The sequence below is a fragment of the Spermophilus citellus genome, assembly GCF_964194105.1.
Source record: "Spermophilus citellus genome assembly, chromosome: 3".
NCBI lineage: Eukaryota > Metazoa > Chordata > Mammalia > Rodentia > Sciuridae > Spermophilus > Spermophilus citellus.
Window position 1 is genome coordinate 14,235,483 of NC_138184.1, and position 25,742 is coordinate 14,261,224.

General features: G+C 43.5%; 1 protein-coding gene across 2 annotated transcripts in view; it reads right to left on the reverse strand.

Annotated features, from left to right (window-relative positions):
* Positions 1–25,742, reverse strand: part of AKAP8L (A-kinase anchoring protein 8 like) — a 37,256-nt gene that overhangs the window by 513 nt on the left and 11,001 nt on the right. The window contains exons 3-14 of one of the 2 annotated variants that reach the window (XM_081283465.1): positions 23,210–23,242; positions 22,874–22,931; positions 22,691–22,771; positions 20,619–21,072; positions 20,440–20,536; positions 20,288–20,358; positions 20,001–20,064; positions 19,010–19,118; positions 17,425–17,566; positions 17,230–17,335; positions 16,862–16,992; positions 8–103 (exon numbers count right to left, since the gene is read on the reverse strand). In XM_081283465.1, the coding sequence (XP_081139591.1) occupies positions 8–103; positions 16,862–16,992; positions 17,230–17,335; positions 17,425–17,566; positions 19,010–19,118; positions 20,001–20,064; positions 20,288–20,358; positions 20,440–20,536; positions 20,619–21,072; positions 22,691–22,771; positions 22,874–22,931; positions 23,210–23,242 (1,442 nt within the window). Of the gene's footprint in view, positions 1–7; positions 104–16,861; positions 16,993–17,229; positions 17,336–17,424; positions 17,567–19,009; positions 19,119–20,000; positions 20,065–20,287; positions 20,359–20,439; positions 20,537–20,618; positions 21,073–22,690; positions 22,932–23,209; positions 23,243–25,742 lie in introns of both variants that reach the window. The other variant, XM_081283464.1, reaches the window with a different exon arrangement.

Here is a 25,742-nt window from a genome sequence, read left to right on the forward strand (position 1 = left end):
CCTTCACCTTAAGGTAGCGCTCCAGCTTCTTGCTGATGAGCTTGTTGTTGAGGATACTGCGGGCCACCATAAGCGAGGACTTCTTAGACTGCTCCATCATGAGCTGAGGGCAGGGCAGACAGGGCTGAAGAAGTGGCTCCTGGCAAGCCCACCCGACCCTACCCGTGCTTCCACACCCAAGGCTCAGCCCCGCCAAAGACCCTAACCAGACTGGGGGTCTTTAAGTGTACCTCAAGTATAATCATCCAGCCACTTCACAAGCCAGGAACCACTACCTGATATGATCTTATCTTTTGCTTAAATGCTCCATCCTTCCACATCATATTTACTGTGTGATTGATTAAATAGATTGATAGGTCTATATATATATTTTATATGCCTACTGCTGAATTCTAATTTCCTCATATAAAAACTCTAGGGCTTGGAGTGCTGGTGCACACCTGTAATCTCAGCAGCTCAGGAGGCTGAGGCAGGAGTTCAGAGCCAGCTTTAGCTATTTAGCGAGGCCCTATCTCAAAAAATAAAGAGGTGGAGATGTGGCTTTGTGGTTAAGCATCCCTGGGTTCAATCCCAAGTTCAACAACAAAACAAAACAAAAAGTGAACAAACTAAAAAACCTATTAAATGCCAAATGCACAACCCATATGATCGATAAAGAGAATAAAAAACAGGAATACATGGGCTGGGGATGTGGCTCAAGCGGTAGCGCGCTTGTCTGGCATGCGTGCGACCCGGGTTCGATCCTCAGCACCACATACAAACAAAGATGTTGTGTCTGCCAAGAAGTAAAAAATAAATATTAAAAATTCTCTCTCTCTCTCTCTCTCTCTCTCTCTCTCTCCCCCCTTCACTCTCTCTTAAAAAAAAAAAAACAGGAATACAATCTAACAGTATATTTTATTAAATGATACATATCTCTTTAGGATTCCCAGCATGACAAAACACACGCAGTAATGGTAAGGCTGAAAATAGACTGCTGGTGGGAAGAGCAATTGTTTACATATTTTTTGGAAAGCAGTTGGATAGAATGTATTAAAAGTAAAGCTCTCAGTAATCCCTAATCCTGAGTTTAATACCTCAAAACATGCATGCACACTGGTTGTAGGGGTGAAAAATTAGAAAATGCCTAATGGTTCTTAAATGGAGATGTAAGGGAATAAATCAGATTTAAAAGAACACCATACAGCCCCCTATAGATGGCTCACCTGTGGCACAGTAAGAAAGGTGTGTGAGGGGATGGCGTTGTGGCTCAGTGGTAGTAGAGCACTTGCCTCCCATCGTGAAGCCCTGGGTTCCATCCTCAGCACCACATAAAAAAAAATAAATAGGGCTGGGGTTGTGGCTCAGCAGTAGAGCACGCTCACCTAGCACGTGAGAAGCCCTGGGTTCAATCCTCAGCACCATATAAAAACAAATATACAAAATAAAAGTACTGTGTCCAACCACAACTAAAAAATAAATTAAAATTTAAAAATAAATAAATGGGGCTGTGGCTCTTGCCTAGCATGTGCAAGGCCCTAGGTTCAGTCCTCAGCACCACATAAAAATAAATAAAATAGAGGTATTGTGTCCAACTACAACTAAAAATAAATATTAAATAAAGAGATTGTGTCCATCTACAACTAAAAAACATACATATAAATATATGTATGTGTGTATATATATATATATATATATATAAATAAAATCTACAACTAAATGTATATATAGAAAGGTGTGTGATTGACAGTTATCAAGACTGAGTTTTGTCTGGAAGGATTTACACCTAGAAGTTGGGTCATTTCATCAGTGGTGGGAGACCAGGTAAATCTCACTTTCATCATCATACAGCCATAAGCAGAAAGAGGATGATGCTATTTTTGTCATGTGGGGAACAGACTCCACCCTCTAGGAATCCAGCTGAGCTCAGCCAACTTTGCTTCCGTGTTCCTGGAAGCCACATAAACTTGCTGTTTCTACTCCCTTTCTCACATTCACTATTTTCTTTATACATTTTTCATCCTACCATTTGGGGGAAATATTAGCCTCAGACATGCTCAGTAACAAGTTACCAAGATACAATCAGTATTCCTTAGCAACTGTTTCTTGCTAACACATTATCTTTCCCTCTCTAGGCATACAGATGGACACACTATAAATTCTCCCAACTGAGGCACATTTAATGTTTCCAGATTTTCATCATAATAACCAAACACCACCAGAATTAAATTAAGTACTCTCAGGCTGGTGCTTTTAATTCTAACCAAATAGGTTCCCCAAAATGATAGTGCCCAATTCCTTTTTAAATTATTTTTTAATTTAACATTTATTTTTTAGTTGCAGTTGGACAAGACCTTGATTTTATTTATTTTTTATGTGGTGCTGGGGATGGAACCCAGGATCTCGCATGTGCTAGGTGTGCACTCTACCACTGAGCCACAATTCCAGCCCCACCAATTACTCTTTAAAAAAAAAAAAAAAAATGATGCAAGCCACACTTCCTCCACTTGTATTTTAAACAACAAAGAGTGAACCTGGTGAGGTGCATGCCTATAGTCCTAGCTGCTGGGAAGGCTGAGGTGGGAGGATCACTTCAAGCCAGGAGTTTGAGACCAGACCAGGCAAGATGGTTAGACCCTGTCTTAAAAAATCATGACTGGTCCTCCCACCTTCTGTCAGCACTGCACGTTGTCATTGTGGGATATATTTGCTGCCGGATGAAAAAGAAAATAATGTGTGCTGATTCCTATGAGACTTCCTTGCCCACTAGCAAGCCTGAGTTGCTGATACGCACGCTGGTGCCCAGCACCTCTATGAGATGAACTTGTCTTGGTGTATGGATTTTCTGGCTTGCTCATGAAGGCTTCCCTTAACACACTCAAAGTAAACAAATGATCTACGTTTTCTGGAATCTAATATATAGTTATGAGGCAGGGGTCCAACTTTCCAGAAATTTATAAATCATCACTTCCCTGCTGAATTGAAAAAGAGGTTGGGCTGGGGATGTGGCTCAAGCGGTAGCGCGCCCGCCTGGAATGCGTGCGGCCTGTGTTCGATCCTCCAGCACCACATACCAACAAAGATGTTGTGTCCGCCAATAACTAATAAGTAAATAAATATTAAAAAAAAAAAAAAGAAAGAAAAAGAGGTGTTTTTGTTTTGTTTGTTTATATAAATCTGAAGTCCAAAAGGCTCTACAAAACAAATATTTCCCCTGGAATTCATTTGGTGACAAGACATGGGATGACATTATTATTATTATTATTATTATTATTATTTTTTGGTATGGTGCTGGGGATTGAACCCAGGGCCTTGGGCATGCAAGGCAAGCACTCCACCAACTGAACTATGTCTCCAGCCTGACATTCCATTTTTACACCATCTTTTTTTTGGTACAGGGGATTGACACCCTCACCAATAAAACTGAACCTAGGGGTGCCCCACAACTGAGCCACATGCCTAGCCCTTTTTTATATTTTATTTAGAAATAGGGTCTCACTAAGTTGCTTAGGGCCTACCTAAGTTGCTAAGGCTGGCTTTGAACTTGGGAGCCTCCTGTCTCAACCTCCTAAGTCATTGGGATTACAGGCATGCACCACTGCGCCTGGTTTATTTCATCTTTCTTTATCCCATCTGTATGCCACTTGAATAACTACTGATGATTCAACTACCAGACTCTTCCTTAGATCCTGCTGGAAGCTACTGATCACACCATATTGTCTTTCTGAAACCCCAAAATTAACTCAGAAACAAACACTTGGCCCTGAAGTTTCAGAGACGAGACCTATACAAATACTAAGTTCTAAAACATATTGGGACTTTTCCCTAGGTCTGTTGATTGCACTATTTTATTCTTGTGCCATCACAACTTTTTGCTGATGACTTTGTTAAAAAAAAAATATATATAGATATATATATATATGTGTGTGTGTGTGTGTATTATATATAATACATATAAATAATAACATGTACAGTATATTATTTTTTAAATTAATTTTTTAAACTATTTCTTTGTGTGTGAGGTGCTGGGGATAGAATCCAGGGCCTCCTTGTACATGCTATGCAAGTGCTCTACCACCGAGCTACACCCCAAACTTTAAAAAACAAAACAAAACAAAACAAAACAAAAACCCTCCTTTTAAAATTTTGAGGCAGGTTCTTACTAAGTCACCAGCCTAGCCTTGAATTTGTGATCCTCCAACCTCAGCCAACCGAACAGCTGGGGTTACAGATGTGCACTACTATACCTGGCTGTAATAACCTTTAATATCTGTAAACTCATAACTGCCCTTTGTATAATCTTTTTGGCTACAGTTAGACTTGGAAAACTTTGTCAGGCACAGAAAGACAACATAGTATGTCCTTACTTACATGTGGAAGCTTATAAAGCTAATCTCATAGGAGTATAGAATAGAGGTTACCAAAGTCTAGAAAAGGGGTACAAGGAGAAATGGAAAAAAGATAGTTAATGAGTTCATGGGTGCATCTGCATAGAGAAATAACTTCTAATGTAGTACAGCACAGTGGAATATTATTATTTTTTTTTAAAGAGAGAGAATTTTAGTATTTATTTTTTAGTTATCAGCGGACACAACATCTTTGTTTGCACGTGGTGCTGAGGATCGAACCCAGGCCGCACGCATGCCAGGCGAGCGCGCTACCGCTTGAGCCACATCCCCAGCCCACAGTGGAAGATTATTGACAACAATTAATTGTATATTTCAAAATAGTGTAGGTAAGACTGTTTCCAATAACAAAAAATGTAAGAGGTGACAGATTTAATGGCTGCACTGATTTGGTTACGTATTGTACATAAGTATTAAAATAGTATACTGTATATCCTAAATATGTACTACTATGTGTCAATTAAAAATAAAAATAGCTGGGTATGGTAGCATACATCAGTAAATCTCAGTGGCTTGGGAGGCTTTGACAGGAGGATCACAAGTTCAAAGTCAACCCCAGTAACAGTGAGGTGCTAAACAACTCAGTGAGACCCTATCTCTAAATAACATACAAAATAGAGATGTGGCTCAGTGGTTGAGTGCCCCTGAGTTCAATCCCCGGCACACACACCCCCACCAATAAAATAAAGGAAAAAGAAAATGTAAAAATTTAAAAATTTGCAATCAATCCACTTAACCCTATCCTAGATTATGATGGGAATTGTACTATCCTCATCAGCTGGGGGTAACTGGGTTTTTGTTTGTTTTACCATTAAATATTAACTCCCCATTTACAACACAATATGTTCTTTATGTTCCTCCATTTGTATCCTTGGAGTATTTGTAGTTCTTCTTAAAGGTGCTATGCCTTCTTTAAATCTATATTCCTAGATACTTCAAACACGGTGTAGTTACTGTGAGATTTTTAACCACATTTGTTTCTAACTTATTATTACTAGAATAAAGAAAACCAACTACTTTTTGTATGCTATCTTGAATCCCACCTCCTTATCAAATTCTACTAACTTTGAGAACAATTTGCAAGGTGCAGTGACAAACGTGTAATACCAGCTACTCAGGAGGATCCCAAGTTCTAGACTAGCCTGGACAACTTAGTGAGACCTTGTTTCAATTAAAAAATAGAAAAGGTTGGGTATGTGGCTCAGTGGTAAAGCACTTGCCTAGCAGGCTTACAGCCCTAGATTCATTCTCACTACCACACAAATACATTTATTTATATATATATATATATATTTTTTTTTTAAATTTTTTTCCACTTCTCTAAGAATGTAATCACATTATTTGTACATAGTTTTCCCTTCCAGTATTTTATGTTCTTTGATTTCATATTGAAGCATCCTTGCATTCCAGAGACAAATCCTAACTACTACACTGGACTATACATCTGAATTATAGATTGATAAATACTAATATTTTCTTCAAGCATATTCATGTCTTTAATTATAAACTAATCTACAGTTTCATCTGGGTATCATTTTAATTTAATTTTTGGAATCAAAATTTAAAAGACTTCCTGGGGCTGGGGATGTGGCTCAAGCGGTAGCGCGCTCGCCTGGCATGCGGGCGGCCCGGGTTCGATCCTCAGCACCACATACCAACAAAGATGTTGTGTCCGCTGAGAACTAAAAAATAAATATTAAAAAAAAAATTCTCTCTCTCTCTCCTCTCTCTCACTCTCTCTTAAAAAAAAAAAAGAAAAAAGAAAAATGCTACATAAGAAGGGGAAGGACTGTATTTAAAAAAAAAAAAAAATTTAAAAGACTTCCTAAAAATTACCTAAAGAGGACAGTCTTCTAGCATGGCACCTGGAAGAGCCCTGTGAACCCAATCACCAATGAAACTTATGAAAATTACTAAGAAAAGTCTCTGAATATGTCCAAGGGACATATATCAAATGAAGAAATACTTAACAAGGAAAAGCTACTAAAATCCAGTGAGAAAGAGTGTCAGCTGTGTTTGTTTGACCTATTGCCTCCCTGCCCTCCCTAGCTCAGTGTGATGAAAACTCCACTCCTATGCAAGTAGGAGGATAAGCCCCAGTGTCTACCAACCTCATTATAGCTTAGGGCTGGAACAGGATGGCAGCATTTCTTATCCTATCCCCACCTACCTGTAGCTGAGGCTAAGTTCTGAATAAGTACAGGCGGGAAATGACAACTTCTTTCTTCTGCCCAGTCCCTATGCACAGAATGGAGATGTGACCTAGGATAAGATATGCTGAGAATACTGGGGCTCACATAGCCCTGGATTGTTCACAAAGTAGAGGTCCAATGCTAAGAGAGGCAGACCAATACCAGAAAGAGGCCACAGCCACTCACTTCTCCCTATCTCTCCTGAAGCACCAGAGTCACTATTTGGAAGCATCCCTTTGTGCTCACCCTGAGCCTTGGCCAAGAGATTTTGCCCAGGAGAGCCTGGCCTTAAATCTGTGAGCTCTTAATCTCTTCCCAACTTCACTGGTAAGAGTATTAAGAGTTTGAGACTAAGAACTCTCTCAAACAATGAAGGGTGTGGAGAAAAACAACTGGAAGGAGACTGGAAGATTTGATAGTAATATAAATTAAACCATAGTGTAGCTAAGTTACCAGAGAGAATCTAAAACAAAACAAAACAACAAAAATAAACAGCAAAGAATAGCCTCCCAGGGTTCAGAATAAATCTCAAACAATAATCTCAAGAATCAATGCTGTAAAGGACCACAAATTTAATTGGATTAAAGTAGAGTGCCATTTATGCCCCAGGCATTATTGAGAACCATATAGCAATCAGCCAGAAAACAAACTGTTAACAGCTGAGTATGTATGGTCTGGGAGACAGTCAGAAAGAGCCCCTACTAAAACCATGTCAGGGTGGTTCCCAGTCAAGCCAGCATGTCTGCACATGCCCATGACTTTCTAATTCAAGGCATAATACCAGAGCTCCACACTGTGGGAATGAAAGAGACTTCTTTAAAAAGAGACCTTGCTAAAAGAAATTTGGCAAGTCACTAATCAAATAGATACACAAATATCAGAACAAGGTGCTGGATATGAGGGGGGGAACCAGTATTATATAATATATTATCTATAAGATGTCTAGTTTTGAACACAAAATTATGAGACATTGAAGCTGGGTGTGGTGGCCCATGCCTATAATTCTAGTAACTCAGGAAGCTGAGGCAGGAGGATTACAAGTTCAAGGCCAGCCTCAGCAACTCAGCAAGGCTCTAATCAACTTAGTGAGACCCTGCTTCAAAATAAAAAACAGGGGGATGGGGTTGTGGCTCAACAGAATGCTTGCCTCGCATATGTGAGGCACTGGGTTTGATCCTCAGCACCACATAAAAATAAACAAAATAAAGGTATAGGGCAGGGGATATAGTTTAGTTGGTAGAGTGCTTTCCTCGCATGTACAAGGTCCTGGGTTCAATCCCCAATACCACACACACACACACATCAAAAAAAAAGGGGGGGGCTCGGAATATAGTTTAGTGATTGTAGCTTAGTGGTTAAGTGCCCCTGGGGTTCAATCCCTGGTACCAAGAAAGAAAAAAAAAAACCACAGTCATCGAAAGGAGATTCTGACCCACATTCAAGGAAACACAGCAGATGATAGGTTTAAACTACCTGTGGCAGTGAAAAAATGTCAACATTAACAAAGATTTCAAAGTAGTAATTAAAAATGCTTAAGAAGTAAAGGCTTGAAGAAGTAAAAGGTATAGTGTCACACCTCTTCAGACAAACATCAACAAACAAATACTAAAACAAAAATACAAATCTTTTTGGAACTGAAAAGTACAATAACTATTTACCAGAGAAGCTGAATAGTAGATAAGAAGAGAATTATTGAACCTGTAGCCCACTAGAGATTATACAATCTGAAAAACAATAATAAAAATGAAGTCTCAGACAATGGTGGGACACCATTAAGTGACCCAACTTATGCACAACAGGAGTATAAGAAAGAAAAAGGGCCAGGTACAGTGGCGCATGCCTGTAATCCCAATGTCTCTGGAAGCTGAGACAGAAGGATGGCAAGTTCAAATCCAGCCTCAGCAAAAGTGAGGCACTAAACAACTCAGACCCTGTTTCTAAAAAAAAAAAAAGGAAAATAGGGAAAAAAAAATGAGGAAATAATAGCTGAAAGCTACCCCAAGACTGATGAAAAACAAACTTACACAAAGAAGATTAATGAACTCCAAGTGGAATAAATACAGAGACCCACCAAGAGACATACAATAAAAATGCTAAAAGTCAAAGACAAAGGAAAAATCTTGAAAGCAGCAAGAGAAAAACGAATCATCACTTACAAGAGAAACTCAAAGGTTCCAAGCCAACATCAGGATAACATGCTGAAATGCTGAAATAAAAAGGCTGTCCACTAGGCTGGGATGTGGCTCGGAGGTAGCACGCTCACCTACGATGTGTGAGGCACTGGGTTCCATCCTCAGCACCACATAAAAGTAAAATAAAGATATTAAAAAAAAAAGACTGTCAACCAAGAATCCTATAATTAATAAAGCTATGTTTAAGAAAAAATAGATATTTTGAAATAAACCAGAACTGAGAAAGCTGGCATGGTGTGCATGCCTGTAATTCTAGCTACCTAGGAGGCTGGGAGGATCCCAAGAAGTTCAAAGCCAAGGAAGTTAGGAAGGAAGGAGGGAGAGAATTTGCTGTTATTAAACCCGATAGTAATGTGAATATTCACAGAAGAATTTAGTTAACTATAAAAGACATTATAAAGGCACAATTTTTTTTTTTTTTTTTTTTGTACTGGGGATTGAACTCACAGGCACTGGACCACTGAGCCACATCCCCAGCCCAATTTTTGTATTTTTATTTGCAGACAAGGTCTCACTGAGTTGTTTAGTACTTGGATAAATTGTTGATTCTCCTGCCTCCATCTCCAAAGCTGCTGGGATTACAGGTGTGCGCCACCGTGCCCAGCCCCATTTTTTTCCTTCTTAACTGATTAAAAGTATTGCATAAAACTACACACACACAATTACATAGATATATTGCAATTATTTGTCTTATATATTACAGAAATTAAATACTGTTGCCAGTAAAGACAAAGGAAGTGAGGGCAATCACAAAATCCACTCTGGGAAACTACAATATAAACAATCCAGTTTCTTCCTATAAATCAACTGCAAGAAAAATAAGACATGAAGGAAGAACCTATGTACTGAAAGCAGGTTGATATATAGCAACCATCTGTAGTACATACATCAGTATGGGTCTTTAGTTTTTGATTTTAAAAATATCAGTCAAAGAAATCTGAATACCAGTTATTTGGTGGTATTAAGAAGGAAGTTATTGGGGCTGGGGATGTGGCTCAAGCGGTAGCGCGCTCCCCTGGCATGCGTGCGGCCCGGGTTCGATCCTCAGCACCACATACAAAGATGTTGTGTCTGCCGAGAACTGAAAAATAAATATTAAAAATTCTCTCTCTCTCTCCTCTCTCACTCTCTCTTTTAAAAAAAAAAAAAAAAAGAAGAAGGAAGTTATTACTGGGTACAGTGGTGCATGCCTGTAATCCCAGTAATTTGGGAAGCTAAGGCAAGAGGATTTCAAGTTTGAGGCCAGCCTTGGCAACTTAGCAAGGCCCAATCTCAAAAAAAAAAAAAAAAAGGGCTGAGGATGTAAAGTGCCCTGGGCTCAATCCCCACCACCACACCAAAAAAAGGTTATCATTGATTTTTATTTAGGGGTAATGATAGTAAATTAAAACTGTTTATATTTCAGAGCTAAATACTGAAATGATTATGGATGAAATGATGTGATATCTGAGATGTGCCTTTATATATGTTTGAAATTTCCATTGTAAAAGTCTTTAAAAAAAACTGACATATTAAATATATATTTGCTTTAAGGGAAAAAAAAAAGACCAATCAACAAACAAATCAGGTGAGGGGAGCAACAGAAATGACCACAAATAACAACTCTACAGGAACAAATAAAGAGTATGAAAAATGGGAAATAAGACTAATACTAACAAAACCTAGAAAGATATAATCAATATTCTTTCTTCAACTTCTTTAAAATAAAGTATAGAAAGCAATAATTACAACACAGAGCTACACAGAAGTAACAATCTTCTTGAAATTAAGTTATATCTGAAGTGGATTTAGAGATGTTATACATATAAAAGGTAAAGCCTATAGGTATAGTGTGTGCACACCTGTAATCCATCAATTCAGGAAGCTGGGGCAAGAGGATCACAAGTTTGAGGCCAACCAGCCTCAGCAATTTAGTGAGGCTCTAAGCAAATTAGCAAGACTCTGCCTCAAAATAAAAACTAAAAAGAGCTGGGATATAATGCAGTGATTAAGTGTCCCTGGGGTCAATCTTCAGTGCCAAAAAAAAAAAAAAAAAAAAAGATAAGGCCTAGAGAAACCACAAAAGGAAGTCAAACCAAAAAAAAGATATTGGAAAAAAAAAATCACTAAACAAATTAAAATGTTCCAGTAAAAAATATTAGTAAAAGAGGAAAATTACAGACATTAAATCAGACAATTAACACTACAGGTAAATGAATTAGAGAATTTGATATAAAGACTTTGAAGGATGGACAGCTAAAAATCAAGGTTGAACTATATGCTATCCACAGGACACACACTTTAGATTCAAAAATACAAATAGAGACCAGGGATGTAGCTCAGTGGGTAGAGCACTTGCATAGCATAAGCAAGGCCCTAGGTTTGATCCTCAGTGACACACCCAAACACACATACACACACAGCAATTTGACAAAAGAGCAAAGAAATAAGCTGGGTATGATGGTGTACGTGTGTAATCCCAGCAGCTCAGGTGCCTGAGGTAGGAGGATCACAAGTTCAAAGCCAGCCTCAGCAACTAAGTGAGACACTGTCTCTAAGTAAAATGTAAAAAGGGTTGGGGATGTGGCTCAGTGGTTAAGTGCCCCTGGGTCCAATCCCCAGTATTAAAAAATAGAATAAAATAAAACAAAGAAATAAGCACGATCAGTGTTGGGGTTGTGGCTCAGTGATGGAACGCTTGCCTAGCACTTGTGAGGCCCTGGGTTCGATCCTCAGCACCACATAAAAATAAATAAATAAAATAAAGGTATATTTTAAAAAAAGGAATAAGCACAATAAAACGGTTAGGCAAACAATAATCTATAAAATATTCTAGCAAACAATAACAGAATACAGATTCTTCTCAAGCACAAGGACCATTTTCCAGGATGGATCATATGCTAAGCTATTTAAAAGTCTCAGAGTAAGGGGGGATATGGATCCATGGCAGAGTGCTTGCCTGGTACATTTCACAAAGCTCTGGTTTTGATCAGCCCCACCACCACCACCAAAAAAAAAAAAAAAAAAAAAAAAAAGAAAAGAAAGCCGAGAACTAAACAATAAATATTAAAAATTCTCTCTCTCTCTCTCTCTCTCTCTCTCTCCTCTCTCACTCTCTCTTTAAAAAAAAAAGAAAAAAAATGGAAAAAGAAAAAAAAAAGAAAGAGAGAAAAGAAATGGAGGGTTCCCAGAAACCTAAATGTAAAACAGCAGAAGGAAATAATAATAATTATAAAAGTTAATAGAGAACAAAAAAAATGAAGAAAAAAACCACCTCAATGAAATCAAAAGTTTGTTCTTTCAAATATTAAAAACATTAACAAACCTTCAGCAAGATTTACCAAGAGAAACAGAAGACTCAGATGACTAGAGGACATCACTACCAACCTTAAATAATAAAAAGAATTATAGAACAATTCTATAAACAACAAAATACAACACCCTTTCAGGATAAAAACACTATAAACAAATTAGACCTAGGAGAGAACTACCTCAGTCAAATCAAAACCCTCAGCTATCACACTGGACCCATAAAGTCCCAAGTTTTCAATTCTATAAACATAATAAAAAATTCAAATATTATTTCAAGGTTACCATAAGTGATCTATATATTGCTCATTTTTATAAATGTTCTACCTGGGATGATGGGACAAAATGGGTAATGATGAGTCTGGGGCTATCCCCTTAAGATATGAACAATATAAACAAGACAAGGACATGCACTCTCACCACTTCTGTTCAACCAAATACCAGAGGTTGTAAGCCAGGATAATTAAGAAAAAGAAAAAATAGGCATCCAGATTGAAAAGGAAAAAGCACAATAATTCTGCAAATAACTGATATACCCTTAATAAACAAAAGAACTTGCTTAGCATGTGCAAGACCCAGGGTTTGATTCCATTTCTAAATATATCAAATTTATTCTAAAATACTGTTTTCCTTTTTAACAATCGCACACTCACAAAAAGCACAGAACACATTCTGAAAACTACAAACAGTTTTGAAAGAAATTGAATATCTCGGGCTGGGGTTGTGACTCAGAGGTAGAGAGCTTGCCTAGCACGACCGAGGCCCTGGGTTCGATCCTCAGCACCACATAAAAATGAATAAATAAATTAAAGATATTGTGTCCAACTACAACTAAAAAATCTATATAAAAAAATTTGAATATCTAAATAAATTCAGACATTCCACATTCAAGGATTACAATAAGTGGTAATAGTCTACAAATTGGTCTAGAAATAAAACACAATCCTATCAGAATACTAGCTGACTTCTTTGGAGAAATTGTTAAGTTGATCCTAAAACTCATGGAAATTCAAGGGACACATAATAATCAAAACAATTTTGAAATATAACAATAGAGTTGGAAAATGCACATTTTATCATTTCAAATCTCAGAAGGCTATTTCCTAAAATAAAGTACTAACATAAAGTACTTTCTAACATAACTGTACTAACATAAAAACAGAACCATAGAATAGAATTTTAAGTCCACTGTGGAGCCAACCTAGATGCCCTTTGATAGATGAATGGATTAAAAAAATGTGGCATAGGGCTGGGGATGTGGCTCAAGCGGTAGCGCGCTCGCCTGGCATGCGTGCGGCCCGGGTTCGATCCTCAGCACCACATACCAACAAAGATGTTGTGTCCGCCGAGAACTAAAATAAATAAATAAATAAATTCTCTCTCTCTCTCTCTCTCTCTCTCTCTCTCTCTCTCTCTCTCTCCCCCCCCCCTTTCCTCTCTCTTTAAAAAAAAAAAAATGTGGCATATATACACAATGGAATAAAAGAGAATAAAATCATGGCATTTGCAGGTAAATGGATGGAGTTAGAGAAGATAACGCTAAGTTACCCAATCCCAAAAAAAACAAATGCCGAATGTCTTCTCTGATATAAGGAGGCTGATTCATAATGGGGTAGATAGGGGGAGCGTGGGAGGAATAGACAAACTCTAGATAGGGCAGAGGAGTGGGAGGGAAAGGATGGGAGCATGGGGTTAAAAATGATGGTGGAATGTGGTGGACATTACTATCCAAATGTATAAAGAGACAAATTGGTGTGAATATACTTTGTATACAACCAGAGATATAAAAAATTGTGCTCTGTATGTATAATAAGAATTGTAATGCATTCCGCTATTATATATATATATATATAAATTAAAAATAATAATTAAAAAAAATTCTAAGTCCAGAAATAAAACCACACAGCTATGGTCCACTAACTTAACAAGAGTGCCAAGATCATTCAATGAGGAAAAAACAGTCTCTTTCAAATGGTGCTAGGACAATTGACTATCCACATGTAAAAGAATAAAGTGAGACCCTGACCTCACACCATATGAAAAAAACAAAGTGGATCAAGGCCTAACTGTAAAAGCTAGAACCATAAAACTCTTCAAGAAGAAATCATAGGGGTAAATCCTCATAATCTTGTATTTGTCAATGGATTCTTGGATATGACACCCAAAGTGAAAACAATAAAAGAAAAAAAAATTTGATCTGGGCATGGTGGTTCACTCCTGTAATCCCAGTGACACAGGAGACTGAAGCAGGAGGATTACAAGCTTGAGGCTAGCCTCAGCAACTGAGTAAGACCCTATCTCAAAATAAAATTTAGAAAGGAATGCGAATATAGCTCAGAAGCAGAATATTCCTAAATTCAACCACCAGTACTACACACACCCCCAAAAAGATTTACTATTTAATTCAAGCAGTCCATTCCTATGTAAATACCCAAGAGAAATGAAAACAAATGTGCACAGAAGAACTTGCACACCACTGTTCCTGACAGCATTACTCTTAATAGTCAAAAGGAAGAAACAACCCAAATACTCAAATAAATGAACGGAAAAACAAACAATGTGGCTGGGTACATTGGTATACGCCTATAATCCCAGAGGCTCCGGAAACTGAGGCAGGAGGATCCTAAGTTCAAAACCAGCCTCAGCAACTTAGCAAGGTCCTAAGCAACTCAGCAAGACCCTGTCTCTAAATAAAATATAAAAAACGACTGGGGAAGTGATTTAGTGGTTAAGCACATCCTGAATTCAATCCATGGTACCAAAAGAAAAAAAAAAAAAGAAAAAAAAAGAATATATGTACCAGACTGATAACTTGTATAAGGGGAAGATGAGAGGTGATAGCTAAAAAGTATGAATTTCTTTTTCAGGTGATGAAAATCCTATAATTGATTGTGGCAGTGGCTTCTGAATATACAGAAATCTATGTATCAACTAAAAACTATTGAACTGTACATCTTTTTTTTTAATAGATTTTTTAGTTGTTGATAGACCTTTATTTTATTTATTTGCATGCGGTACTGAGAATCAAACCCAGTGCCTCACACATGCCAGGCAAGTGCGCTACTGCTAAGCCCCAGCCCCAGCCCCTGAACTGTACATCTTAAATGGGTGAATTATATGGCATATGAATTATACCTCAGTAAAGCTGTTACTAAAATAATAACAGGAAGCTTTCCTTCCATGATCATAGTCCAGAACTTAAAAAAAAAAAAAAAAAAAAAAAAGAAGTATCGGGCTGAGGTTGTGGCTCAGAGGTACAGTACTCCCTTAGCGTGTGTGAGGAACTGGATTCAATCCTCAGCACCACATAAAATAAGGATATTGTGTCCCCCTACAACTAAAAAATAAATATTTTTTAAAGAATAAGAGTATTTATCTGCGTGTGGTGGTACACACAGTTACTTGGCAACTGAGGCAAGAGCATCACAAGTTAAGAGGTTAGTTTAGGCAACTTAGATCATGTCTCAGAGTAAATAAAAAGGGCTGGAGTACAGCTCAGTGGTGGAGTGCTTACCTAGCAAACATGAGGCCCTGGATTCAATCCCCAGAACTGGGATGGGGAGGGGGAATTAAATAAAAAAAAAAAAACAAAAAAAAACCCACATGTCACTCATTTCCTACATGTTGGGGGGGGGGGCGGCCCACTGGGGATTAAACCCAGGACTTCTTATATGCCAGGCAAGCACTCTACTACTGAGCTACATCCCAGTCCTAAACTATATCTCTTCTTGCTAAATTGTCCAGGTGACCTTGAACCTGTTATCCTCCTGTTTCAGCCTCTTAAGTAGCTCAGATTACAGGAACACATCACGCACCCCAAGATTTTTCAACAATTTTAATAATTCATGTATTCTGCACCATTGACTGTCTTTTCTCTCTATCCCCCATCAGTTCCCAGCCTAAGAAACTGTTCTTAGCAATACAGCTTTTCTGTTGCCAAAGCCAATGGACCCTTTCCTAATCTTTCTAGACATTTGCTAATTCTCAATCTGTAACTACCCAAGCCAGACCCCTCAATGAGAATTGGTGTACTGAAGACAACCAGAAATGAGTTGAGATGGGTAGTGCTATCAACAAATAAATCCTATCATTCTGTGACGACGGCCACATCACCTTTTAGCTCAGAACTGGATCTGGGCCTCTGTGCTCTCTCCCTACTGCACTCCTGCCACATCACCAGATTTTTAACACCTACCTCCTACCCAACATGTCACCACTTCAATCAGAAAACATCTTCTCCGGATATGCCAGCAAAAAAGAACATACCCATTTTCTTGCCAAATGTGCTTCTCTTTCTGAACTAGATATACCCCACCCCCTGCCACGCATAATCTCAGCAGCACCATTGTCTACTCAGTTCTCAGAGTCAGAAACCTGAGTCATCCCTGGCTCCTGGTCACTCCCACAGGCCAACCTCCTGTTCCTGTACTTTGAAGGCTCTCCTCTCACCCTAGATTATAGTGCCTATGAACCTCTGAAGTCTAACCACTGCTCCAGCAACAGGGGCCCTGTATGTTTCTTCATCTTTTTTCTGAACCTAATCTGGTGGTTGGCCCCTATGGAAATGGTGGTTCCCATATCCCATGGTGTACTGGTCTTGAAGGCCCAGCTCAACATCACCTTCTCCCAGGCCATGTCCCCATCTCCTAGCTTTCTCTATGTAACCACAGTGATTGCACTGGACTGGAACTGTCTTTATCTATTGTCCCCTGCCTTCCCTCTCTCCTCATTACAACCACAGGACATCCCCAGAGGCCTCAATCAGTTCACCAATAGGAGGGAGAGGCCACCTATGGCCACTCACCCTGCGGTTCCGGTTGTGATCCATGGTCTTGAGATGCTTCTGGATGATCCCAAACTGCATGGGAATAAAGAGGTCACAGGCAGCACAATGGGCTGCCTCCACCTTCTTCACAAAATGCTCCATGGCAATTTCTGGCGGGGGAGGAGGGAGGAAGAAAGGAGTCACCATTGGTCCTAAGTGCCTAAGACAAACCCAGAAGTCTAGGAAAAATATCAGCCCAGCTTTTCAACATGATTATCTATATGGGACTGAGGCTTTTCTCGTTCAATCTTCCAAAGAAACAAAGGGATGTCACAATCCTGTATGGAGAAGCAGTGGAGGGCAGGCCAAGGTGCTACTTGGTGGGCAGTGGGATAGAACCTCCTCACCTTGGGTCAGATCCTGATCTCTGTAAATCTGCTGGATCAGACCATCAAGGTCCTCCACAGTTTTTCGGAGTTCCTCTGTCTTTTTGGTTTTGTTGGTGACGTACTCCTGCCAGAGACACGCAATTTCATGAGGGCTGCCCTGTGTCACCAGGGACCCAAAAAAATCAAGAGTAGCTACGCTGCTCTGAGGCTTACCTGCAGAAAGTCAGCCGTCTGCTTAGGGAGCTTGGTGCCTACATACTTAAAGTGCTCCTTGTGGAACTTGCTGTCAAGGTGGCTGGCCATCTCATCCTCATAGAAGGTCCGGTATTTGCAGAGAGAACACACAAACTGGATCCTGCCACAGGAGGGAAACAAGCAGCTGAGGCTGCAAGGGTCCCAGGGAAAGGTGCTGCCGCCTCACCCAACCCAGCTGCGAGCCCTGAAACAGGGCTTTCTCACGGGCCTCTGAAGTGCGGTCCCAGCAGAGGGACAGGCTGGGACCAGGAGGGTCGGGAGCAGAAAGGGCGAGTCTGCAGGCTGCAGTTACTGCAACGTAGGGGACAGGGGAGGAGCTCTTCCTTCCCATAGGCAGGAGGCCGAAGCCTGAGGCAGCAGCTGCTGCAACAGGCAAGGAGTCGCTGGAAGGTTGCCGGAGGGCCACTCTACCAAGGCTGGGCAGGAGCTTGTGCACTTGGCCCAGGTGGGAACCGGAAGGAAGGATGCCCTGGCGTGAGCCAGGTGGCCCTGAGGTGCAGAGTGGAGTACGCAGTCCCGAGGCAGGGCCCGAAAAGGTGCTGCATCTTCCTTCTGGGTTCTGGGGAACTCAAAGGCCCAGCCCATCCTCTGCTCAGAATGCTTGGGGGTGGTGTCGGGAGGGATGGAAGGCAAGCAGGCCTGGGCACCTGCTGCCTCATCTTCCTCTTCCAAGAAGAGACCAGTCTGAGCTGGAAGGAGGGCGCCTGCCCGGCCTGCCAGAGGGCAGCCTGGAGTCACCTGGGCGAGGTGCTCTGTCTGGGCCTGGTGTCCACAGCAGAAGCCCGGGGTCTGGGGCCTGGGCTGGAGCAGGCCGCCGTGGCAAGGGGCGGAGGAGGCCAGCCGCCACCGAGGCCTCGGGGCGGGTCCCTACCTCTGCCGGACGTCCTTATCTGGGCCACGGGGTCAGCTTTGTCTGGAGAGCCCAGGGGCCAGGCGCCGGCGAGGCTGAGGAAGGTCCAGCAAGAGCAAGAGTCTGAGGCGGAGGAGGCAAGCGCCAGTGCGGGAGCCCTGAGGGCAGACAGACCCGACCAAGGGGCGTGAAGGGCTCAGCCACAGACAGGCCCGGCCTGACAGGGCCGGCGGGTAGGGCAGAGGGCAGGCCCGAGGCTGCCATAGCCCACAGGTGCTGCCATCTCTCCTGAGCACGGCGGCGGCCTCTTGGCAGCTAGTTGGGGTGGCACAGGCGCCTTGGACCTTGAGTCTCTGATGAGCTGGCCCCCTCCCTCAGGGGCATCGGGCCCCCAGTGCACCTCGGGGCTCGTGCGCTGAGTGACCTAGCGCCGGAGCTTCTGGGCAACGGTGCCGAGCAGTGTCGGGTCTCAGGCCACAGATGCCAGCGGTCACCAGGCGGCCACAGAGGGGCAGGGGATGAGTCAGGCCTTAGGAGCTGGGCCTGGCGGGAAGCAGGGTCCATGCACGGCCGAGCAGGTGGTGGCTCCCAAGGGAGGCCAGAGGGCGGCGAGATGGCAGAGCTATGGCCCTGCTCTCCTGGCGGCAGCCCCAGAGCGAGGCAGAGGCAAAGGGATGGAGGGAAGCTGGTTACCTTTCCACCATGCGGTCTCGCTGCCGCTTTTTCTGTTTGTCCTGGCTCTTCTTGCTTGCCTGCAACTTGCGTTTGGCCTGGCTACTCTCATCCTGGGTGATAAGGGCCCCTGTGGGAACAGAGGGGCACAATCACCAACTTGGCTCTACCAGGAAAGGGCAGGCCTAAGGCCTCTGGCTGAATCACCCACTGTCCATTCCAGAGGGTCCATCTGAGAGCAGTTGTTTTACGCAAGGCCTTTGGCCATGAGCAGGGCTGGATACCCTGGGCTGGGCAGGAAGTAGGTTTGGCCTAGGCACCAGGAATGGGGAGATACACGTTGAACCCTCTGCTCTCCAGGATACCCTCACTCTCTGTGGAGTGGGCCATGGGGAAGCTGGAAGGCAAAAAGAAGCTGTCTTGGAGGGGACACTGGCACATGTTCAGAGGGGCCAGGTGGTGGAATGCAGGGAGGCCGCTCACATGGCCCTGCCCACCCCCCACTGGGCACCGCGGCAACAGTAGGCTGAGGCTGGATTTACTGGTAGGTACCTGCTGGCGCTCATCACTCAGATGGGGGGACACGGACTCCCAACAGGGGCTGGAGAGGCGCTAAGGGAGAGGACATGCAAACCACAGCCGTAAAAACTGCACCAAGGGTCCCAACTCAAGACACCAGCCACTGAGGACTTGGAATTGCACGTTACTGAGGGACCAATAGCAGGGATTGTGCCTAGGGGTCCCCACACTTTTGCTTGCTGCCCCAACCTGAAAGCAAAACCAATAATGCTAGACAGGGACAATGACATCCACAGACTCCACCTAGGAAGAATAGGGTCAGGATAGGAAGGGGCAGGGGAGGAAGCAAAGTCCCTGCCAGCACATAACCAGCCCCACAAGGCAGGTCCCCAGCCAGCCAGCCACTTTTCTGCCACAACCCTACCCTCAGCTGGATCCTTCCCATGAGTACCTGGAAGAGCCACCTAAAACCCAGGCCCCCTAGAAGACTCACCTTTCTCTGAATCTTCTTTGCCTTCTTCTCTCCCATCCTCTTTTCCTTCCTCATCCTCTCCTTCCTAATATAATTTTAAAATCCAACTTTAAAGTGTGCAGTTACTTATATAATGACTCCAAATATCAAGACCCAGGGCCAGGAGCTGGTGCTGGTCACCCACCACCCATCCACACAGGCGATAACACTGCCTAAGACCCCTGTGGTGAGGCCTGCATTTCAGCTCAGTTTGGTCTTCACAGGCCTCACCTGCAGGGAGAAAAAGCTCAGGGCCAGGGGCCACTTACTGCTCTGGATCCTTTTTCCATAGCGTCGATACCTTCAGTGCCCTCTGCGGCTTCCCCCTCAGTGCCCTCATCTGTAAGGAGAGAGGAGTCAAATTCATCCCAGAATCTCCACAGAGGCAGGTAAAGGGAAGGAGGCAAGGCCCCGTGCTCACCATTGTCTGAGTCACTGTTCTCTGAGCAGTCCGTCCGGGTAGCTTTGCTGTCCGGCTCGTCAGGACTGCCACCCTGCTTTCTCTTCTTCTTTTTGGTCTGAGCCAGAGAAAGGGAACTGGGTCAGAGGGGATGACTCCACTCCAACCAGAGACCAGGAGGGATAGGCCTCCTCACTTACCCGGAAGTCAGCCGTAGTCCAGGTCTTCCAGGTTCGCCTCATCTGCTTCATGCCATTGCCAAATCCGAAGCCAAAGCGGGAGCCCCCTGGGAAGGCGCCCCCGCCACGCATGCCCTGGAACATGCCATACTCAGGGATGATGTTCTGGGAGAAGAGGGAGGGCAGCCGGGAGGCACCAGGCATGCACTGGCCCCGGGCCCCCATGGGATCTTCCCACATGCGCCCATAGCCCGAGGCCATTGGCCTGCCGCTCCGGGCATCCCGGGCCCAGCCCTGAGCCCTTGGACCAAAGGTATCGCCGCCACGCATGCGGAACTGGTCACGGTAGGCATCATACTGGCCCTCATAGGCCATTTCCATCTCAGGGTCAAGCTCGCCATAGTCATAGCCCGACCGGTACAGGTCACGCTCACTCAGGACGGCCCTTGAGTCACAGGCCTCGTAGGAATCATATCTGCAGAGACATGTGGCAAGCATCAGGCAGAGTTCCCTCAGAATTGCTCATATTCAGCTGGCCTTTTGGCCAAGCCAACTGCTCCTGCCATCCTTTCAACCTCCCAGACCAGGGACAGGAAATGCAACTCTAGCACCCACCCTGCCCTGTCAGGGAGACTCAGTGTTCAGAAATGCCAGTTAAAATGTTCTGGACTCTAACAAGCAGAGAATTTTAGAAGGAGGAAAGGCCTCACATAGGGGCTACTAAGAAGGACTAACACCTAGCAGGAAAGCTCTAATCCAAGGCCCTATGAGAGGCAAGGCTGCTCCCATGACCCTTCAGGAATCAAAATCCATTTGTGACAGCCACAATGCCCAAGAGTGCTCTTCAGGAGAAGAGGTAAGTATCCCAGCATAATGTATGCTTAGCCACTGAGGCAAATGATGCCCATGAGAAACAATTCAGACCTCATCCTATGTGACTAGGGGAACCCACAAAAACCCTCCAAAGCCCCTCACAATCTAGATGAAATGGGATAAAATGGTGAACGTTTCTTAGTAGATATTGTGACCTTGCCAAATCGCTGGAAAAGGGCTCTAAACCCTATACAGCAACTGGGAAGGAGGCAAGGACTCTTGCCCAGGAGAGGCAGTTTAACCATAGCGATAGCCCATGCCCCACACCACACAAACCTCACATACACAGGGGACCCTCCTTACATTCTCCCCCCCAAACCTAATTCCCTAGAAGGACCAGCAGATACAAGAGAAGCAGCTAGCACTGCCATTCCTCCCCTCGTCCCTGCTCCCTGGGCTCCAAGCTATGGCAAGGTGGTGCACTACAGGGACTCAAATCCATGCAAGCAAGTTCCCTTGCTCCCTCCCCCAATGGCCCTGGGGCCACACTTGGCCTTACCAGTGACCAGCCAGGCCCCTATTTATTCTCCTCACTAGGGCACAAGTACCCTAGATGAATACCAGTTCAGTCAATGACAACTACCCATAGACAATGCTTTGCAGTGTGGTATATCTGGGTGCGAATCCCACCCAGCCCTACCACTTAGTCAAGGGGCCCTTTCTGGCAAAGGGAATGACATGACTGCGCTTCAGTTTCTCCATCTATAAAATGAGGATAGCAAGAGTTCCTCATTAAGGATGTTTTCAACAGGTGTACATTTATAAGGCATTGAAAAATGACCAGCAAGTGTCCATTTCTGTCCCTCCTCTGTATGGAAGACAGCATAGCTCACAGTGGTCAGTCCCAAAGGCTTGCCCACTGTTCACACAAACCCAACCCGTCCTTGCTCTGTCTTGTAGGATGCAAAGTCTAGATTGAACACCAAAGTGTTGTCCCAAAGAGAGGGGCTGCTGGACACACTGCTCCTGAGGAGCCATTCTGTGGGTATGATGCAGCCAGGCCAATCCAAACTTGTTCCCTGCCTGAAGCTAGAGAGAAGCTGACCACGAGGGCGACATAGTTCAGAGAAAGGAAGTACAATGGACCCCATTGAGAGCAAAGCATCCAGTAGAACAGAGCAAGGATGGAGAAAAGGGTCACAGAAGCATATTCAACCGAAATGCCAGCAGGCAGGAGATACCCCTGCAGAATCCCAGCTCCTAGGTAAGCCCCTACTCACCTTTCTCCACCTGAGCTGTACACGCCGCCTTGTATCATGTCTGTCTCCAAGTGTGGAACCATATCTAAGCGCTGGTTAATTCTGGATAAAACGGAATCGGCACTGGCGCTACCCGAGGCACTAGGGTTTGCATTTGTGTCAGAGCTAGGCATTTCCCAAGAGTTTGAAGTGGCCATACCATACCCATAGTTGGTGGTGTTATCCTGGCCATAGCCATAGCCATAACCATAATTCTCGTAGCCTGCAGTGGAGGAGACAGAGATAGACAGATGACAGGGCAGGAAGGAGAAGGCAGACGGAAACAAACATACAGAAAAGGGTGTCTCTGTCGCAAGAGATAAGCTGGGGACCCTAGCCACCCAAGGGCAGGTGGGCCCCAGCCATTCCAATAAAGATCTTCTCTGATGTAGCAGCTGCCCCAGAGACACCCAAATCCCCCTTTGGTCAAGCTGGCAGTGGCAGAGAAACAACTGGTTCAATCCTGGGGGAGAGGAGAGTGGTTGCAGGAATGATACTTACCTCTGTTTGTCCCAGAGTTCCAAGTTCCATAGCCTACAAAAAATAAAATTGCAATTACATCTATAATCACTTCCAAAAGATCATGAATTTAACTCAGTTTAATTCACAAATGAAAACAGTTACTCCCACTACCTGACTGGCTGGCTGTAGGACTTCCTCTAACTGAGATAGATGCCTCATGCTAGACAGCCCCCTGCAAATATGCCAGGCTATTTGTTGCCCTGGTCCCTGGCAACAAATAGCTCTGAGCATGTGGTATTTTTTTTTTATATATAAATATTTATTTTCTAGGTGTAGATGGACACAACACAATGCCTTTATTTTTATGTGGTGCTGAGGATCGAACCTGGGTAAGGCCCGTGCTAGGCGAGCGCTCCACCACTGAGCCACAATCCCAGCCCCTGAGCTGTGGTATTTAAGGAGTCTCTTGTTCCCAAAACCTTCAGCTACTGAACTTGGCTCCTACACTTCTACCTTGAAAAGCTAGAATTAAAACATAACATCCCTGCACCCCTGCCTACCAAGTACTAATTAGAGGAAGAAGAAAACCGTTTTTTGTTTTTGTTTTTTTTTTGTCTCATGTAGACTGCAGGTTAGAGCACTTGCCTGGCATGCCTGAAGCCCTGGGTTCATAGATAAGACAGATGTCACATACTGTGTTGTGCAAGAGGCAGCTGCACAATTGATATCAATGCTGAAATCATGTCACCCAAATTACCCATCAAGCTACAAGAAGCAGGAAAACAAACCACCCCAGTCCCTCAAATGTCTGCCTAAATAGGGAGGGCCAACAAGCCCTTGAAGTGTATAAGTGTGCTGAGTGGGAGCACATCACTGAGGGAAAGCCAAGAGCAACTCCTAGCTTGAGAAAAGCCATTGAAAAACAATCTGGATTATAAGATGATTATGCTCTGGATTTGATAGTAACACGGGGTAAAATCCATTCCTTCAGGAGCACAAAGCCACTAAGAACTGACAAGGGGAACTTTGAATAATGAGACCATGGATCCTCCTCAAAAGAGCACATGAGAAAGGAGGCTACCAGAGCTTGTTGAAATGGCAGCCTGACAAATGGCAGAATCCAGACCACAGAAGAGAAACAGTGAACTAAAAAGATGAACCAGGAAAATGGTTCTGCATTTGGGTTCCCCTACAACCCAACAAACGCAGAGAATGGAAAGATGTCAGAAACTAGCCAAAGTACTCTAGATGACTGCTACATTTAATGAACTATGGGTATGAAAGAGCTCACAAAGAAAAAGTCCTCTTTGAGTATGGCAAACAAAACCATGGTTCTATGCAACAACATTTTTTTTTTTTGGTACCAGAAACTGAACCCGGGGGATGCTCAACCACTGAGCCACATTCTCAGCCCCCCCCTCTTTTTTTTGAGATGGGGTTTTGCTAAATTGCCAAGGCTGGGCTCAAGCTTGTGATCCTCCTGTCTCAGCCTCTGATGCCACTGGTTCTACAAGTGTGCACCACCACACCCAGTGGTGTGAGGGTAAGGGTAAAACCAGGGATTGAACCCAGGGGTGCTTTACCACTGAGCTACATACATAGAGAGAGTGAGAGAGGAGAGAGAGGGGGAGAGAGAGAGAGAGAGAGAGAGAGAGAGAGAGAATTTTTAATATTTATTTTTAGTTCTCGGCGGACACAACATCTTTGTTGGTATGTGGTGCTGAGGATCGAACCTGGGCCGCACGCATGCCAGGCGAGCGCGCTACCGCTTGAGCCACATCCCCAGCCCCCTTTTTTTCCTTTTTAAAAAAATTTTTTTAGTTGTAGATGGACACAATATCTTTATTTTTATTTATTTATTTTTATGTGGTGCTGAGGATCGAACCCAGTGCCTCATGCGTGCGAGGCAAGTACTCTACCACTGAGCTACAAGCCTAGCCCCATACTGAGACTTTTTTAATTTTGAGACAGGGATTCACCAAGTTGCCAAGGCTGACCTCAAACTTATGATCCTCCTGCCTTAGCCTCCTGAGTAGCTGGGATTATAGGCCACCCAGCAACAACTATCATTCTAAGCAGAGGCTGGCTGTCAGACACTGTTCAAACCCAGAATGCTGCTTGATGTTAAGGGAGAGTAACAAGGGATGGCCAGGAGCTAGAAACCTTTTAAAGAAAAGGCAATGAAGGAGCCAGTCCCACAAACAAAAGAGAGGCCAGCAAAGCTACACTGTGAACAACTAACAAGAGCCTGGCCTCTGGCTATTTCAAAGGAAGAAGAATTGAGAGAAAGGCAGAGCCATTGGGGCTCTGTCTATGAGTCACAATCTGGTCACCTCAGGCTTCAGGTGCTGAGAATCTGATAGAAAGGAGTAAGGAAGCCAACAGTATGGTACATTCTGTGAAAGAGCTGCCACCTTTGGTCAAGCACTCACTATGTGCTACTTGCTATACCTGGAGCGACCAGGCTCCCGAATGCACTCACCAGCTGGGTCCCTTGGCAAGAGAAAGCCTGTGCCTAGACTGATGTTTGGGGACTTGAGGACTCCATAGGACCTGCCAAGTCTGAAAGAAG